Source organism: Sceloporus undulatus, chromosome 9, assembly GCF_019175285.1.
Source record: "Sceloporus undulatus isolate JIND9_A2432 ecotype Alabama chromosome 9, SceUnd_v1.1, whole genome shotgun sequence".
NCBI lineage: Eukaryota > Metazoa > Chordata > Lepidosauria > Squamata > Phrynosomatidae > Sceloporus > Sceloporus undulatus.
The window spans coordinates 30580944-30597914 of NC_056530.1; the positions used below are offsets into that span (position 1 = coordinate 30580944).

The 16971-nt window shown below is 46.0% G+C and overlaps 1 protein-coding gene across 2 annotated transcripts; it reads right to left on the reverse strand.

The window, feature by feature from the left end:
* Positions 1-976: 976 nt before the first annotated feature.
* ENSA (endosulfine alpha) lies at positions 977-13509 on the reverse strand. Of its 2 annotated transcripts, none has more exons than XM_042439777.1 (3): positions 13333-13509; positions 6933-7061; positions 977-6174 (listed from the first exon to the last, which is right to left on the reverse strand). In XM_042439777.1, the coding sequence occupies exons 1-3, from the start codon at positions 13387-13389 to the stop codon at positions 6004-6006; spliced, it is 357 nt and encodes a 118-aa protein (XP_042295711.1). In that variant the 5' UTR covers positions 13390-13509; the 3' UTR covers positions 977-6003. The 2 variants fall into 2 exon arrangements, with proteins under 2 accessions (XP_042295711.1, XP_042295712.1); XM_042439778.1 differs by lacking the exon at positions 13333-13509 and adding an exon at positions 13052-13172.
* Positions 13510-16971: the final 3462 nt, after the last annotated feature.

Sequence of the window (16971 nt, forward strand, 5' to 3'; positions counted from 1 at the left end):
GACAAGGCATAAAACCCTAGAAGGGACCCCAAGGGACACCTAGTCCAATCCCCTGCCATGCACAAACACACAAGGAAAGCACTCCCAAGATATAGCCATCCAACCTCTTTTTAAGGACCTCCAAAGGAATCTACCAGCCTCAGAGGAGTCCATTCCACTGTCAAACAGCTCTCACAGTCAAGAGGTTCTTCCTAATATGTAGCTGGAATCTCTTTCCTTGGAACTGGAATCCACCAAATCGCGTCCCAGTCTTTACAGGGTTCATTTAGGGAATACTCAGAGGTGGTTTGCCATTGCATTCCTCTGAAACATAACCTACGGCACATGGCATTCCTTGGAAGCCCCCCACCCAAATACTAACCAGGCCAGAACATGGTTATCTTCCAGGATTTGGTGCTTTCGGGGTTACAAATTTTACTGCTTATATCAGCGTTACAGACTCTGGGGGATTGTAGGAAAGAAATAGTTGTATCATTAGACGCAAACTGATGCCAGGCCCTGGCACACGATTTCCTTGATAAGATAGCATGAGAAACACTCGCTTGTATTACAGACCCCTTGAGAGGCAAAGACAAGGATGCATACATAATGATTTGCGTTACAAATGGGTCTGCTTTTCTGGCCAACTGCAATCCCAGAGTCGCACAGGTCTGTTATGTTTAAAGAAACATTTATACCTTCATTGTGTTAGGACTAGAGAAATGGGAGAAATATAAAACAGCCATCAGACAGGGAACTGTTACTGTTTGGTTTAATGTCCAAGTTGCTGCAGAGGCAGACCCAGGAATTTAGAGACGGATGCAAACCCAAAGAGAGGCTGCATTTCTAGGGCACTTTCCTTGGGCCAGCAGGTAAAGATATGTTTGACTAAATGGCTAGGCAGAAAGGTATTCAATGGAGTGTGTATGTACAGGATAGAAATGAAACACACAGATAGGTTCTTCAGAGGTTAAGAGAGAAGCATCCAATTCACGGGTTGAGACAAGGGTTACTTTATTTCCAAACGTTCTCGCTTACGTTTTCACACTCCGGCTCTTTTCCTTCACACAACCAAGAAAACTATCCCGACGCCCGAGCAAAAACAGGAGGGGACCAAAATGGTTGGCCTCTGCCGAAACAGCCGTTTTAAACTCCAAGCCTGTTAACAAGAAAGCCCAAACGGGAGTCCGTGGTGCGCTATAGCAGGCTGCGGTGCGTGGCGTGGGTTTTTGTTTGGCGTTTTGCTCCCCAACCCAACATTTTGTTAGAAAAAAAGCAAAACACTGGAAGATAGAGATGACAGTGATGTACAAAATTATATATATTTATATATTTATATATATGATTCATATCTATTTACATTATGGCTGGGACAAACAGCAGAACGGCACGGGCTCAAAGGAGTTGGAGAAGAGCAGGAGCCTAGAAGAAGCTGGAGTGCCTCCGGAAGAGGAGGAGAAGATGAGCCTTTTGGGGGGAACAGCCACAAAGAAATGGAGAATCCACTTCCAAATGCCACTGACTCACCTAAAAACTCAAGAGGCAGCGATAGGAGGCAGGACCGAGGGCCAAGCTAACATGAAGAGACTGAAGCTAGAGAATAGGAGGAAAGAAATACAATGGTGCTATAAACTTAGGAAAGGCGAACATTTCCCTTGCTAATACAGGTTGAGTACCCCTTATCCGGAAGCCAAAATTGTCCACATGGGTGGCTGAGACAGTGACCCCTTTTGCTTTCCAGCAGCGCAACGTACACACACTTTTGTTTCATGCACAAAGTTATTAAAATACTGTGCATAAAGCTGCCTTCAGGCTATGAGGCGTATGCAAAACATGAATGTGTTTTGGGTTTAGAGTTGGGTCCCACCTCCAGGATTTCTCCTGATGTATATGTACATAATCCAAAATCCTCCTGGTTCCAAGCATTTCGGGTAAGGGAGACTCAACCTGTTGACAGGAATTATTCCTATTGATGGTTACTATGTGCAAGCAGTCAAATCTACAACAAATAAATAAATACAAGGATGGAAAAACCCTTCACCCACCCCCAGGGAATCAGGACGGGGCCCATGAAGAATGAGCACCAGAGAAGGGGGCAAAAGTGTTTAGAAATCAGGTCCAACCTCTAGACATACAGAGACCCAAACCAGAAGGCACAGTGCCCTTCCTACACAGAAAGTCACAGGCCCCTGACCATGGCAAGAGGTTTTATTTGGAGACACCATTATGGCTTAGAGAGACTGAAGCAGCCTCATTCTGACACTGCCCTTCCTTCCTGGCTGAAGCGGGTGCCGGCCTGCACTCCATCCTTCATGCTTGGCCTCTTACTCCCCTGAGCCTGACTGGGGTGTCTGTTGCAGGAACAAGAGGGAGAAAAGGACTCCTTGCACCAGGACCATTCAAGCCAACCTCCCTGCCAGTGTTATTGGAAGTGGGGCCAAGGCTCATGGAGTTGGAGTGCCAGGACATTCTGGGCACCAAGACCAGCAGCTTCATAGCCCACCTGCCTCTCAAGCATCTCTATTTTTCTCTGCGTGTAGCTGCAAAGGCATCGGACTCTGCGGTTGGACTGTGCTCAGGAAGAATGCACCCATGCCAACCACTCTGCTACCATGCCCAGTGTTAGGGGAGAGTTTGGCTGAGCAGACCATTAAGAGCCATTAGCTTTGCAAACCACCTGTGGCTTATTTTTTTGGTACGATTCAACAGAGCTGCCTGAATTTTTGTTATGATAAGTGTCTCTCAAAACTGATCTCAATGTCTTACCCTGCCTGGCCAGCTAACTGAGCTAGAAATCTGTCCAGGTCTACTGTCCAGCTCTACAGCTGGCAGCCCACAGAGATGAAGCCTAAATAACCCTTGAGACCAAAACAGAGACTGATATGAAGCAATGGAGGAAGGAGAGAGAATAGTTCAATGCTACTTGCTGACCCCAATCCAAGATCACCACCAGACAAAACATCTCTGAATCCAAAGGGTAGCAAAACACTCATTCCTCCATCACAAATCCCCAATGCTTCACTGCTTCAAAACCTTTCTGGTGAAATCCACAGCCGTTTGGTGGTGGGGCAGAGGACCTGCAAGGAACAAAGAGCCCTGGGGCTGCACAGAAAGAAGGGTTTTGTAGTGAACGGAGTCTCCCGCAACTTTGCTTATGAAGGCTCTAGTCCTCAGGGACGCCTAGAGAAAATGCTAATACTAAAGAGAAGCTGGGCAGGATTGCCACCGCTCAGAAGGGCACGAGTCCAACTCTCCTTCACGAGGCTCATTTGTGTTTTATGACTATATCTAAAGAACCTTCCATCTGAAAAAGGCAAAATATAACCAGCAATCCTTCTCTCTTATGCTATTCCTTTGCAGAGAATTTCCCCAGATCCCCTCAAAGGCCCAGAAATGCCATTGGGACTAACTATTCCCCATGTTTTGGGATTCTATTTCTTGTTCAGCGTCTTACCCCTGAGACTAACACACACAGCCAGGCAGAACTTCAGTCCGGCCAAACTCTTGTAGGCGAGCTACAGAGAAGGGGAGGGAAAGCCACTTGCTTTTAAATACAAATAAATAAAATAAATACCCTCCAATGACGTACTGGTATTTTGTCCTTTCTCTGAGAAGAACACCTCGGCTCTAAAGAAATGGCTGCTACTCAAATGATCCCAAGCACGCAGTCCATCTGATCTTTCATTTGTGGGAATTTTCAAACTTTTCCTACAAGGAAAGAGATCTTCTGGGGCCTGATGCCCTCTGTCAACACATGGACTCACTTCTGGGGTCAAAGAATCATAAAGCTGGACCACAAGGGCCACTTAGTCCAGCCGCCTGCCATGCTGGAATGCACCACTAAAACACCCCCAAGAGATGGCCACCCAAGCTCTGTTTTAAAGGCTTCCAAAGGAGAGGCTACCACCCTTCAGGGCAGTCCATTTCACTCAAACAGTGAACACATCTGTACTTGCAAACTTAAAAAGTATTGAAGGGTGGAGAAGTAAATGGCCCTCAGGATTGCTTTGGAAGAAGACCATCTCCTGGTGTAACGGATGAGGCTGTGTCTATCCTGGGGCTTGGCATAGGACAGCACTGGGCAGCAGGTGAAGGTTGCAGTTAGCATGGCATCCCTAGCCTTCTGTTATGAACAGAATGACATGTTGAGCCCTTTGGGGTAAGAAAAGAGGCTGGGAGAACTATAGGGCAGTGCTTTGTTGTTTTGCCAGAAGGTGAGGGATCGGCTTGGATTCTTTTTTTCCTAAGTGAATGCTTAAAAATCACTCCTCCGGTGGTTCAAGAAGGGCTGGACCACATGTGCCCCCATGGCTACTTTATGCCCCCCTTGGGTCAATTGTTTTGCCCCCAAGCATCCTCTAAGAGGTGCGAGGGGCTATTTCACCATGTTTTAGATGCTCCCTGGCCATTTCAAGCCCAGGAGATGCCTTTAAAAAAGAAGTAGCGAATCAGAAGTGATGTAAAAATGTTTTGGAGGGGGCAGGAGTGTGTAGCCCTCCAAGGTTTCTCCCAAGGGGATGTAATGCAGTACCCCCACCCAATGCCTAACAGTTGCCCACCCTGTTGTAGGATTCCCATGATGGATCTGGATTATTGATTCCTTCACTTCTTGGCACATGATTTTTAAAATTCTAGGGGAAGCACCGTTCTGTTCACAAACTGCAGTCTGCCCCCAGAATAAAACTGACTAAGCTAGCTGGACGAGGGACAGAAATTATCAATAGCCAGCCCTTGCAATACACCTCACTCTTGACCCTAGTTCAAACCACTACCTGACTAAGGTCTGTCAAGGATGCCAGCACCCAATCTGCTGAACCTGTAAAGCCATAAACTCTACATGCTCCTTATCACTCCTTAAGGTGATCCAATAACAGCTCTGTTATCTGCTTGGGGTCATCTTATGCCCTTTAGACCAAGCATGACATCTGTTTTGTGCCACGACACACTGACCCAGCAACAGACATGTCGATAGCCAACATCTACGTGGCCAAAAGTTCTTTCAAGTGGCCTTCAAGACTGGAGGCAGACCTCTCTGGGAAGAAACGGCTGAGGATTTTGGAAGTAACTGCCTGTAGGGATTAGGCCAAGAGATAAAAAAGACACACAACCCAACCTGATGGAGACCATACATCTGAGCCTAGCTACTAACTGGTTTCTGTCTCCATGTTTCTAGCTTAGAGGAAGCTAAAAACAGCCCTAACAGACAGGCCTCACAGACTGAAAACAGCTAGGATAGCTAAAATGGAACTTCTGTGTTTGACAGCAGTCTACCTCTGGTGCCCTCACGCCCTACACAGAGAGATATGGCTGGTCACTCTTGGTGCGGAAATGGATCTTTGCTCCCAGTCATCCGATGAGAGGTGATAAAATGTAGAAGCCCCACTAAAGTTCAACATATTCCCTATCTGATATCTCACTTCTGCCATGAACTCACATGGTAATCTCTAGAACTGTCTTCTCTTTTGCAATCACAGCACACAGCACACATCCCTCAGCACACACATCTCCAGCAATCGGGGATGAAAATACCAAACCTGGCTTTGTACGCTCCCACTCTGGTGATCCTATATAAATACCAAGTATAATTCTCATCCTTAGAACGATTATAACACACTAAACTCCCTTGGGTTCTGCTCAGTTGGGACTCCTTTTCCCCACACTCACAACAAAGGACAAAGTGACAGCAGGGGCTGGTTTTGGTGGCTTTCTTCTGCCTTGGAGGGAAGAGCAACTGTGAACTACAGAAAGCAGACTTTGACCTGGGAGGATCTGGGCACGGCAAGGACTGCGGTGAGAAAACTCCAATCAGAATTGCAAACAAGTCCAGGACTCGGCTTCTGGTTTTGATTACTGTAAATATTTTTCCAGCAGCAGCAGCTACGAGAGAGTTCTGCGTGTCCCAGCCCTATGATACAGCAAAGTTCAACCGGTCTGACCAAAGGAAAAAAAAAGGAGGGGAAAAAAAAACCCAAGCCAGAAACCCCCAAACAAAAATGAAAAAGAAACACCCATCAGGAGTGCAGGTTACCCTGCCAGCTTGCTGGTGACAAGAGAAGATTTCCGTTGAGGGAGATCTTGAGGCGTAGGGATGTGGTCGCCCGTCACCAGGTTCTTGTCAGTCCCCGCGGTTGGCAGCTGTTTGTTCTTGATTTTGGCTTTGGCCATGTTGTAATCTCCAGAGTCAAAGTACTTTTGCTGGAAGGAGAGAGAAATGCAAGGAGGATGAGAGATTCAGAGCACAGGCCAGCCACAGGCCAACACTCCCGAGGGAAATAGGCTGAATTTAGCCCACCAAGTCCAAAGCAAAACCACCATACACCTTCACAACTTCTTGACAGGGAGAGTGGGAGGCAACCTGCCACAAGCCCCAAAGCATCAGGGGGATGTCATGAGGTCTCCTAGCAACCAACCGCATGATTCTCCCACTCAGGATGAGAGTGGGAGAACCCATCATGAGTAATCTTGCCTTGCCAGTTAAATCAGCTGTACTTAGGGGTGCCAACATAAAAATAAGGGTGCCAGGAGGCAGGGAAAGCCCAACTGCCATCCACCCTGACCATAGGCCAAGCTTGCTGGCATTGATGGGAGATGGTACTCCAAAACATCTAGAGGAAAACCAGTTTCCTGCTTTGGCCCTGAAATGGGTGCCCCAACCCTGCGAGGTAGCAAAGGCCAATCTGTTTGATAAAAGGGGGTAAAAGATAGGATCTGATTGCCACTAGAGTCTTCTCAGTGGCTGCTCCCATGCTGTGGAATCCCCTGCCCCCCGAGGTTCAATGCCCCCTTCTCTATTTTCTTTCTACCACCAAACAGAGACCTTTTTATTTAGGAAGGCCTTTAACTCTTCTGGTGGCAGAAGGATCACAGGTGTGCTGGGTTTTATCTCTTCCTTTAATACTTCGAATATGTTTTCAACTGTTTTAACTTTGTGTTTTCAGTGTATGTGCACATACCCCTTTCTGGAGTCTCTTCATCAAGAAGTCGGAGCCACCAGGCTTCTGGAGTCCTAAGTTTGGGTATTTGGCTTTTAGTTTTGCCTCCTCTGCTCTCTCAGGCAGGACCGCTTCTTTCTCTTGTGTGTCCTGAAAGAAAAGACATTTCAAGAATTCAAGAAGTGAATTCAAACAGTCTAAGACAAACAGAGTTTATTTATTTCTGTATATACTCCAGCGCCGACAGTGGTTAACATTAAGCTTTGATTCCAGTAAATAGCAACCAGAAAGCAAAGTTTGAATCAGGTTTGCATGCCACTTAGTCAATAGTGATAGAATTGGGTTATCATTAAAATACTGGAAATACAAAGCTAGAGCCAGGAAGAAGAGAAGAAAGGAATCTGGAAGAGGGAAAATAGTTAGGGAAGAACTGCACTGATTACAACCAAACCATGGTGGCACAGCTACCATTACGCCATGGTTGAGGGAGAGGAAGATGCCATGCAAAGTGCCAGTTTAGGCAAGGTGGGATTTTACTTTAAACAAGTGCAAATGGAGGACTGCATTTTGCTAAACGTTCAGGACAGCCCACCATGCTAGAAGGTTCTCTCTGCTGGCTCTCAAATGCTGTTTCAAACATCTCAAACTATTTTTGGACCAGCATGCCAGAGGGTGGCATTACAGGGCTGCCCTGGGTACACCAAATGCACTTCCTCCCAATGCCGTTTGGGCATATGCCATCTTCTTTGGGTTTGCATTGGCAGAGACAGTGCTGTCTTTTGTAATTCCGTCGGCATCTGTCTGGCTGCTTCGGGATGGGGCAGGCTGACATTTCAAACCGAGTGACTCTGCATGGTCAAAAAGGTAAACACAGTCAGAAGTCTCTGCTCCCATCAGATCATGCATTGACTCAAGAATGTGAATAGCTAGTCCAGTATTGCAAACCATGAAGGGGCAAAGGAAGGACAGAACTACACCTCTGCTCCGTTTTCCCTTTGTCACCATGTCATCATTTTGAGCAGCACTGCAGAGGAACTGAGGTATCTGGTCTTGTTGTGGTTGGACGCTGGCCATGGGCAAGGTAGGGGAAGGGGCAAATGGGTCCATGCCCAATCCCCAGTTGACCAGCCCTGCTGTAAAGCAATATAAAAAGTTACACATTTAGAGAAAGTGGTATGTGCCAGCCTCAGAAGCTAGAAGGCCACTTAAAGAGGACCTGCAATTATCATGCAAAGGAAAAGTGCAATCTGCAGCAATAAGGAAAGGGCAAAGAATGGCACAATTAACCTTATCTCAAGTTCCTTTATCTGGTTCGCACATGAATCACTGGAATAAAGAACATGCCAGGTCTTATATGGGAAGTTCCCCACATTCAATAACCATCAGAACGGGGACTTTTTAGCCATGATCTCGTTCCACCCTCCAATTCAATCATGGCACTAAAACTGGTGACATCTTTAGCAAGAAATCTAACCGACCTTCCACCTTCCGCACAAGAGTTGCACTGTTTCTCCGCCTTCTGTTCCCAACACAAACCCCTTAACGCTTTGTGACATCCCAGCCTTTCAACCGATGGTTGAGGGTGCTTTGCAACCAACTTTGAGCCTCTCACGAAAGGCAAGAAGTAGGAATGGAGCAGGTATTCTGCGATAAAGCATGGGGCAACAGAAACCAGAGAGAACGTCAAGCTTTGCACTACGCTTGCAAGGAAGGAGCCTCTCCTCTTAAGAGCCGGGTGATTATGCTCAAGGCAAGAAAGGAAGATGCTCCTTCAGTGGGAAACTTACAGCACTCAAACTGTTAAAAAGTCCTGTGCTATATTGTGGGCAGCGTTCTGGAAAAGTGGATGACTCAGAAAAACACTAATGCAAAAAGAAAGGTGGTGGCGGTGGGAGATCGCTGGCATGGGGGAACTGTGTGGGATGAGAGAGAATGGGTTTTTTTGGTACTGCCGTGTCAGCTGAAGTCCCCGCTCACAGTGCGCTGGGTGTGTGTGTTTGTGCTTGCGTCAAGCCAGCACTTTGTTCCAAGCCTCCAGGCAGAGCTTTGCTCTTGTCCATTTTGGTACAGGACGCACAATGGTACATGCTATGTAAATAAATCTGCAGCAATAAGAAGAGCTTTCTCGGTTTGGACCAAAGCATCCTGCTTCCCTTTGCTGTCTTCATGGTCCACATGAACATACTCCTGCCTTTATCGATTGCCTTTCTTCCTCCCGAGTCAGATGTCAGTTCAATATTATTTTAACCTTCACTTTCTGTATGCATTTAGTTAGTTTAGCTTGTATATATGCCCCCCCAACCCTCCTGGTAAGCTGCCACTCACCCAATTGTCACATAAATAGAGATTGGTTGGTTTGGGTTTGAAAGCACAGAGGGGGAAAGGGAGTAGGATGTCTCCATAGATTCTGAGTAGCCTGAAAGTCCTTCTTCACCGCTGCTTGTCCTCCAGCAACTGATACAAAAAAGAGACTGCCTCTGAAGCTGGAGGGTCTACATAGCACAACTTTCCAGGTGTCAGGCCTTGCGCGCTTCTAAAGCCATGCCAAAAATGCCATGGTCCTTGTGTACTGGGGAGCAGAGGAGTCAAAACGCCCCTAAAAATCAAATCACAACCCTCACTTTGGTAAAGCCTTCTTTTCCTGCTTAAAATAGAGACCAAGTTCAGCTTCCTCCCACACAGCCTTGACCTTGTTGTCGCCAAGCCTGGCATACTGTCTGTCCTGCCAATGTCCAAGCTGGTCAGCTTGCCAGTTCTCCTTGCAGCTAGACCTGCTCAGCTTCGCCCAGCCCTTTGGTGTGCCATTCCAAGTTTGGCCATGATGCCAGTTGCGACCTGTTTATTTAGGGCAATGAGTAACCCAAGTTTGATGTGCCCCATCAAGTGTTCCCACTCCCTAACTCTGGGTCCATGGATCCCTGTTAACCACTTGTGGGTGGCAATGGGGTCTCGGCTGAAAATGAGAAGAATGCCTGGGTCTGTAAAGCTGGAAGAGGACAGTTTCAGACTGGCTCACTGCAATGCTCCGATCTATCTCTCCCACAGACTGACTGGCAGGACTTTCGCCAACCTCCTTGTCTCAGTGGCAAGCCCCAGCACATTGTCTCCAGCAATGACAAGCCCGAGTTCATTGCCAGGCATGCAGAACGTCCTGCTTAAATCAGCAACCAGCAGGGCTTGGCGGGGCAAAGAAAGGATCCACTTCTCCCTGAGACTTTGAAAAGCCATTGCTGTTGAGGGTAGGACAGAGCTTGGAGAGAGGTTATTTTGCTGGACAACAACTCCAGACGGGTCACCGCATAATGCAGCCACCTCCAAATGATCCCATTCCCCCTCCCTCTCTTCACCACAGACACATGAAATGTCTGGGTCCATGCCCTTCTCCCTGTATCCCAAGTCAGATATTGCCAACAGAAAAGAAGCTGTCTTCTCTTGGCATTCAGAAGGCCAGATTTTACCCAAAGCCCAACAGCTGCCAACCCTTCTCTTGGAGTCTACCAGGTTTTCCACAACCTGGCACTGTCTTGCTGTATTGTCGAGCCACTCCTAGGTTTATTCCCACAAAACTGGAGGGTGCCAAGTTTTGGAAGGTTGTGCAAAGTCAGAGGCGCTCTGGAGAGCTGCAAAGGAGTGAGTCGTACCCACACAGAAAGGTCCAGGTTGAAGTCAAATTTGAGTTTTAGAAAAGTAACTTTTCGGACAGCAGCTTACAAATACCCCCAGCCAGACTTTTTCGGTGGAAGAGACAAGCCCAAGCTCTGTCAGTACAGGAGGAGAGCAAGATTTTGGGGGCTGTTGCAAGGAAGTACAAACTGAACACTATCACCTGCCACAGTCGCCCTAATAGTCTTATTATTAGAAGCAGAGCTTGGAAATGTTACCCTTGGTGACCACAACTCCCAGAATCCCCCAGCCAGCTGGAAGAGTTTGGAAGCTTTAAATGGAGGGGGTTCACCGTTCTATGGCACCCCCTTGATATGCAAAGGATTGCCTGGCCCTTCAGTTGGCAAGTTGTGTGATGCCTGCTCAGTTTGGGTCCTTAGAAAGCCATTCTGGGGTGATATCGTTGGTAGCAGGAGCAGCCATGTCTCCTGACACAAGCTGGGTGTAGGTCCTTCTCTTCCACCTCCACCCAAACTGTCATTATGATGTATACCTATGACAAGGGTGCCCTTGGACATGTCAAGACCAGACCTTTAGCTGACAAATAGCCTTGAAAGTCCAGGCCCTGAGGCGGCCAAGTCAGAAGCTCTGGTCCAGGCATGCTGAGTCTGCTCCCATGCCTTTTCCAGTCACACCAAGATGGAAAAGGGCAAAAAAGGATAACGCTTGCTCTCTCTTGTGGGCAAGGAGGCTTGCCCACTCATAATGGGCAAGGGAGTGGACCCTGCCGCTGGCAAAAGAGGAAAAGAAAACAGTGCTTCTCTGTAAACGGTGGCCACTGTTGCCATTCCCAGCAAGTGCCAACAAACCGGCTTGAGACAGCTTCCCCCAATTCATTAACTGTGTCTACATTCCAAACTGGTTTAACAGCCATGCCCTCTGCAGGTCTCTGAGAGAGAAGACAAAACAGCCTCCCAGCACCCTCCTTGAACTTAAGATTTCTCAGGGGAGAGAAACACAAAACCCAGGCTAAACCGATACCCCGCTTTCTGACAGAAGTGTAAGAGTGGGAACATGACAAGAGTTGTTATATAAAATGATGGGCAATGAATGACAAGGAAGTGTAGGAGAAGCTTCCTTCCATCTCATCAAGACAGCCTACATTCTACTGTTAGCCCCAGCCAGCGAAGATCTGTGGGATTAAAGGTATATTGGTAGGTCGAGACATAAGCCCACAGAACATTATGGCCACAAGATGACACCTGTAAAATGAGATGGTGAGTTTCAAAGGGGAGAAATCTACAGATGACTACTGCATAGGATGAGCATCTTCGACATCAAGGATACAATGCCTCTCAATATCAGATCCTTGGGAAGAAGGAGAGGGTGCCACTGCAGCTAATGCTTTCACGCCTGGCTTAAGGGCAAACTCAAGAACAAGTAAGTTTATTCAACTGTCAATGCTGAAATGGGGGTGATGGAAGACCTTGCTTAACCAACAAGCAAAGGGTTTTATACCTTTAGGAACCTTACCTTCTCCACAATTTGTGACGCCCAAGGCTTTCAGGGCAAGAAGCCATAGGTCTTTGTGGATTTTTTGGGCTCTGTGGCCATGTTCTGGAAGAGTTTATTCCTGACTTTTCACCAGCATCTGTGGCTTTGGCATCATCAGAGAATGTGGGTATGGAAGAGAGCGGGGTGCGTGTGTGTACATATTTATTGTGTGACTGTTGGTTGACAGAAACACGCAACGAGAAATCAGTTCCTCTCAACCAAGGGCCTCATAGTGTGTGTGATACACATATACATACACACCCCACTCTCTTTCATGCCAGCATCCTCAGAAGACGCCAGCCACAGATGCAGGTGAAACATCAGCTGCCATGGCTCCGTCCTACATACTCCTGGGACTTGTAGTCTGGTAAGGAACTAGCATACTTTGGCAGAGGAGGCTTAAAAGACTTTAATGGCCTGAACATTGGACTGTAAGTCTAGAGTCCAGGGTTCGAATCCACTGAAACCCTGGGCAAACCACACTCTCTCTGCCTTGGAGGATGGCAACGGCGAACCTCCCTCTGACGAAACCTGCCAAGAAAACCCAGTTATAGGTCCGCCTTAGAGTTGGGATAACGACTCAAAGGCACGCAACGAATGACTCCGGAGGCCTGGGTTCGAATCCCGGCTCAGCCATGTAAACCAAGTGGGTGACTTTGGTCAAGTCACGCTCTCTCAGCCTCAGGGGACGGCAACGACAAACCTCCTTCTGAAGAAACCTTGGCAAGAAAACCCCCAAACATCAGAAATGACTCAAATGCATACAACACCAGCAAACTACAAATCCCAGGATCCCACAAGAGTTAAAAGTGGTGTCAAACTGGATTAATTCTAGAGTGTGGATCAAACCCAGGTTCCCAGAAGACTCTAAAGCACAGCCCCTAGGACTGCAAGGCCCATCATGCTGGGGATGCTGCTACTGCAGAGCCCAGGCTTCCCAGCCCGATGGGAGCTGCAGTCCAGGCTGGCAGAGCGCCACTCACCATCCCCAGCTTCCTCTTCTTCACTTTATTCCAGGAGAAAGGCAGAGGACCATAGAGACTGCTAAACCGGAAGTCCAGGCTGCCTCCTCCTCACAACTCTCCTTTCCAGTCCAACCTCTATGGTCCCAACCGGAAAGACCGCCCACGGAACGCGCGACAACCAATGAGCGGCGAGCGCTGCTCGACAGCGACCAATCAGGACACAGATGCGAGGAGAGTGGCGTGGAGGCGGGCCTATCGGGTCTCTCCCACTCCCAAGACCTCTCAAAACGCCCCCTCACCTGTTTCTCTTCGCCGGTCTCTTCAGAGCGGCCGTCGCCGCCGGCAGTGTCGGACATGGCGGCCTGGAGAGCTTCGAAGGCTGCGAAGGGAGCCGGTCGAAGGCGCTCCTTCTCCGCCGCCCGGTTTCCCCACTCTCCCGTCTCTTTCGCAGCGCAGCCAAAATGGCCGCCTCCCTCCACCGCCCCCTTTTCCAATGTAACCCCTCCCACGCAGTCTGAGCGACCAATAGAATCACGAGCTGACGCAAAAAAGGCGGGTGGTATCGCGGTTGACCAATCGTGTGTCGGCCCACCCAATGATTGACGGATCGAAGGAAGAACAGTCACGAGGGCGGGGGAGTTTTTTTAACTGAAAAAAGCCGTTGGGATTAGACAGGCATCATCCTGATCCAATAGCAATAAAGGAAACAGCTCTGTTGGCCAATGAGGGAGCAAAGGGGGGGCAGATCTTAACTTCGTCGAGCCAATTGACAAGGGAAGCATAAAAGGAGCTGTTTTGAAAAATCCGCCCGGGTTTTTTCAGCCGAGACGGAGCATGCGCACTGTTGATTTTCCCTCAGAGGAGAGTTTAGAAAACGCCTCAGGACTCTGAGCATGCGCACTGTTGCTTTTCCCTCAGAGTTTAAGTACCTCAGGACTCTGAGCATGCGTAGTGTTGCTTTTCCCTCAGAGGAGGATTCTGAGCATGCGCAGTGTCGCTTTTCCCTCAGGAGCGTTACAACACCTCAGGGCGAAGTGCCTCTGAGCTTGTCAAGAGTATTTTACCACAAAAGACACACAAAACTCATTTTTAAAAGCAAATAAGCCAAAAGAAACACGAGAAACACGCCCACAGAAGCCTCCCATAAGCACCTCAGGGCAAAAAGCTCCTGAGCATGTGCAGAGTGCTGGTTCCTTCCATGGTGGCCAAGTTCATTCACTCCAAGGGTGCCTCTGCTTTCCATATATAACCTCTACTAAATCTTAAATAAATTCCATGCAATTCCTAAATTTTCCTTTGGATACATTACCTTTCAGTATATAAATTCTTATTGCCATGTAAGATTTATTCCAAATAAAAGTTCCTTTTCTGAAACTATGGTGTAATAAATACAGAAATAAAATAAATTACTATATATATAACTATATATATATATATATATATATATATATAACTGTTGCTTTTCCTCAGAGGAGTTTAGAAAACGCCTCAGGATCTGAGCATGCGCACTGTTGCTTTTCCCTCAGAGTTTAAGTACCAGGACTCTGAGCATGCGTAGTGTTGTTTTTCCCTCAGAGGAGGATTGAGCAATGCGCATGTCGCTTTTTCCCTCAGGAGCGTTACAACACCTCAGGCGGAAGTGCCTCTGAGCTTGTCAAGAGTATTTTACCACAAAAGACACCACAAACTCATTTTTAAAAGCAATAAGCCAAAAAACACGAAGAAACACGCCCACGAAGCCCTCCCATAAGCACCTCCGGGCAAAAAGCTCCTGAGCATGTGCAGAGTGCTGGTTCCTTCCATGGTGGCCAAGTTCATTCACTCCAAGGGTGCCTCTGCTTTCCATATATAACCTCTACTAATCTTACATAAATTCCATGCAATTCCTAATTTTCCTTTGGATACATTACCTTTCATACAGTACAGTATATAATCTTATTGCCATGTAGATTTATTCCAAATAAAATAAAAGTTCCTTTTCTGAAACTATGGTGAATAAATACAGAAATAAAATAAATTACTATATAAGAACTACTATATATTATATATATAGTAATAAATACAGAAATAAAATAAATTATATATAAAACTATATTAGTAATAAATCAGAAAATAAATTACTATATATAAAACGATATATATATATAGATATTATAGAGTAATACAGAAATAAGAAATTACTATATATAAAAACACTATTTTATCTATAGATTATATAGTAATACAATCCAGAAATAAAATACTTACTATATATAAAACTCTATATATCTAATATAGTAATAAATACAGAACATAAATTACTATATATAACTATATATATATATCTCTATATATAGTAATAAATACAGAAATAAAAAAATTACCTATATAAACTATATCTATATATATATAATCTAGTAATAAATACAGAAAGAAAATAAATTACTATATATAAAATATAATATATAGTAATAAATACAGAAATAAATAAAATACTATAAATATATATACTCTATATACATTAGTAATAATCAGAATAAAAATACATACTACGTTCTTTCATTTATTTTCTATAAGATTTTATTGTCTATTTATGGCTAGAATTGTTAATACTTACGGGGAGGCGGAAATTGTATATATTGTTGTATTTTTTAAGGTTGTATGCTGTTTGATTGTGGTAACAAGTAGGATACTAAAGTTTTTAATTCTGTATTTTGCTCCAGATTCGAAATTATCTATATAGCTAATATATCTAGTACAGACCTCAAGAAATTATATCTATATATACATCTATATCTATATATATATATATATCGTTTACATAGTATACAGAATCATCTATTATTTCTCTCTCTCTCTCTCCTCTCTCTATTATATATATATATATATATTCAGTGGGATCCCACACTTTGCTCCTCCAGGTTTTGCACTTCAGCTTCTAGAAGTCCTATCCAGTTGGCCAACATCAGGAATGCTGGGACCCGAAGTCCAAACGCTCTGGAGAGCAAAGTTTGGACAACGCTGGTCTACAGAGGCCCTGGCGTCTGTCTCATCGCAGGAGGAACTGGCCTTGAAGAAAGATCTCTGGGGAGGAAGAATGGACCGCTTTGCCACTTCTTCCCCATTCCGCATGGGTTGGAAAGAGAAAGCCGGGGAAGGAATCAATCCGCAGTGAAATGATCCATGCCAGATCTGGCGTTTGTATCTTATCCTCGGTCGTTAGGGCAAATGGAGATCAGGAGTGCGACGCCACGGTCGGCGGACGGTTGTTAAAACACAGCGCGCGCACACAAGGTGGCACCAACTATTTTGTGCACTTGGGTTGGCCAAGTAAAGCTATCCCTGTTTCCTTTTGTCGTGCAGTCCCCTTTTATTCCTATTCTTTCCATGTTATCTCTTCCTCTGCTACAATTTGATTTTAAATAAGGAACACCACAGATCACATTAAATTGGGTATACCTGGACTTCCATTTGATGGTTCTGTGGCCAGATAAAGTCCAACATTAGAGGAGTGCATTATACCAAGGATATAGCCGTCTTAGTCTGTAGATCAGCTGTAGAGAGATCTTGCGCACCTTTGAGACTCACTGAAAGAAAGACATTGGCAGCATGAGCTTTTGGGACTAAAGTCTATTCCTTGGATGCATATCTCATATATGTAAGGAAATAAGCTGTTTCGAGACACTTTGGGATATGCTGTTTTAATACGCATACATCCTGAAGGGCCAGAAGCCATGCCAAAGCCACACTCCGGTCCTAAGGAGCGCAGCATGGCTTTGGCACAGCTTCCGGCCTCTTAGGACGCGCACCATTAAACAGCATACTTCCAAAGTGACCCCAAACAGCTTTATTTTGGCATGTCTCTATGGGCCCAAAGTATTACAAGATCTCTCCACACACTGTATTTATCCAGTTGCCAGTCAAAAACAGTGCAGTGGTATGGTTTGAGCATCAGATGA

What these genes read in the sequence shown, in the direction of transcription:
- ENSA (XM_042439777.1), bottom strand. Translation starts at nt 13,389, where the DNA reads ATGTCCGACACTGCCGGCGGCGACGGCCGCTCTGAAGAGACCGGCGAA. An exon ending in AGACCGGCGAAGAGAAACAG is followed by an intron (nt 7,062 to 13,332) that starts GTGAGGGGGCGT and finishes CTTTTCTTTCAG; the next exon opens with GACACACAAGAGAAAGAAGC. An exon ending in TGAAGAGACTCCAGAAAGGG is followed by an intron (nt 6,175 to 6,932) that starts GTATGTGCACAT and finishes CTCTCCTTCCAG; the next exon opens with CAAAAGTACTTTGACTCTGG.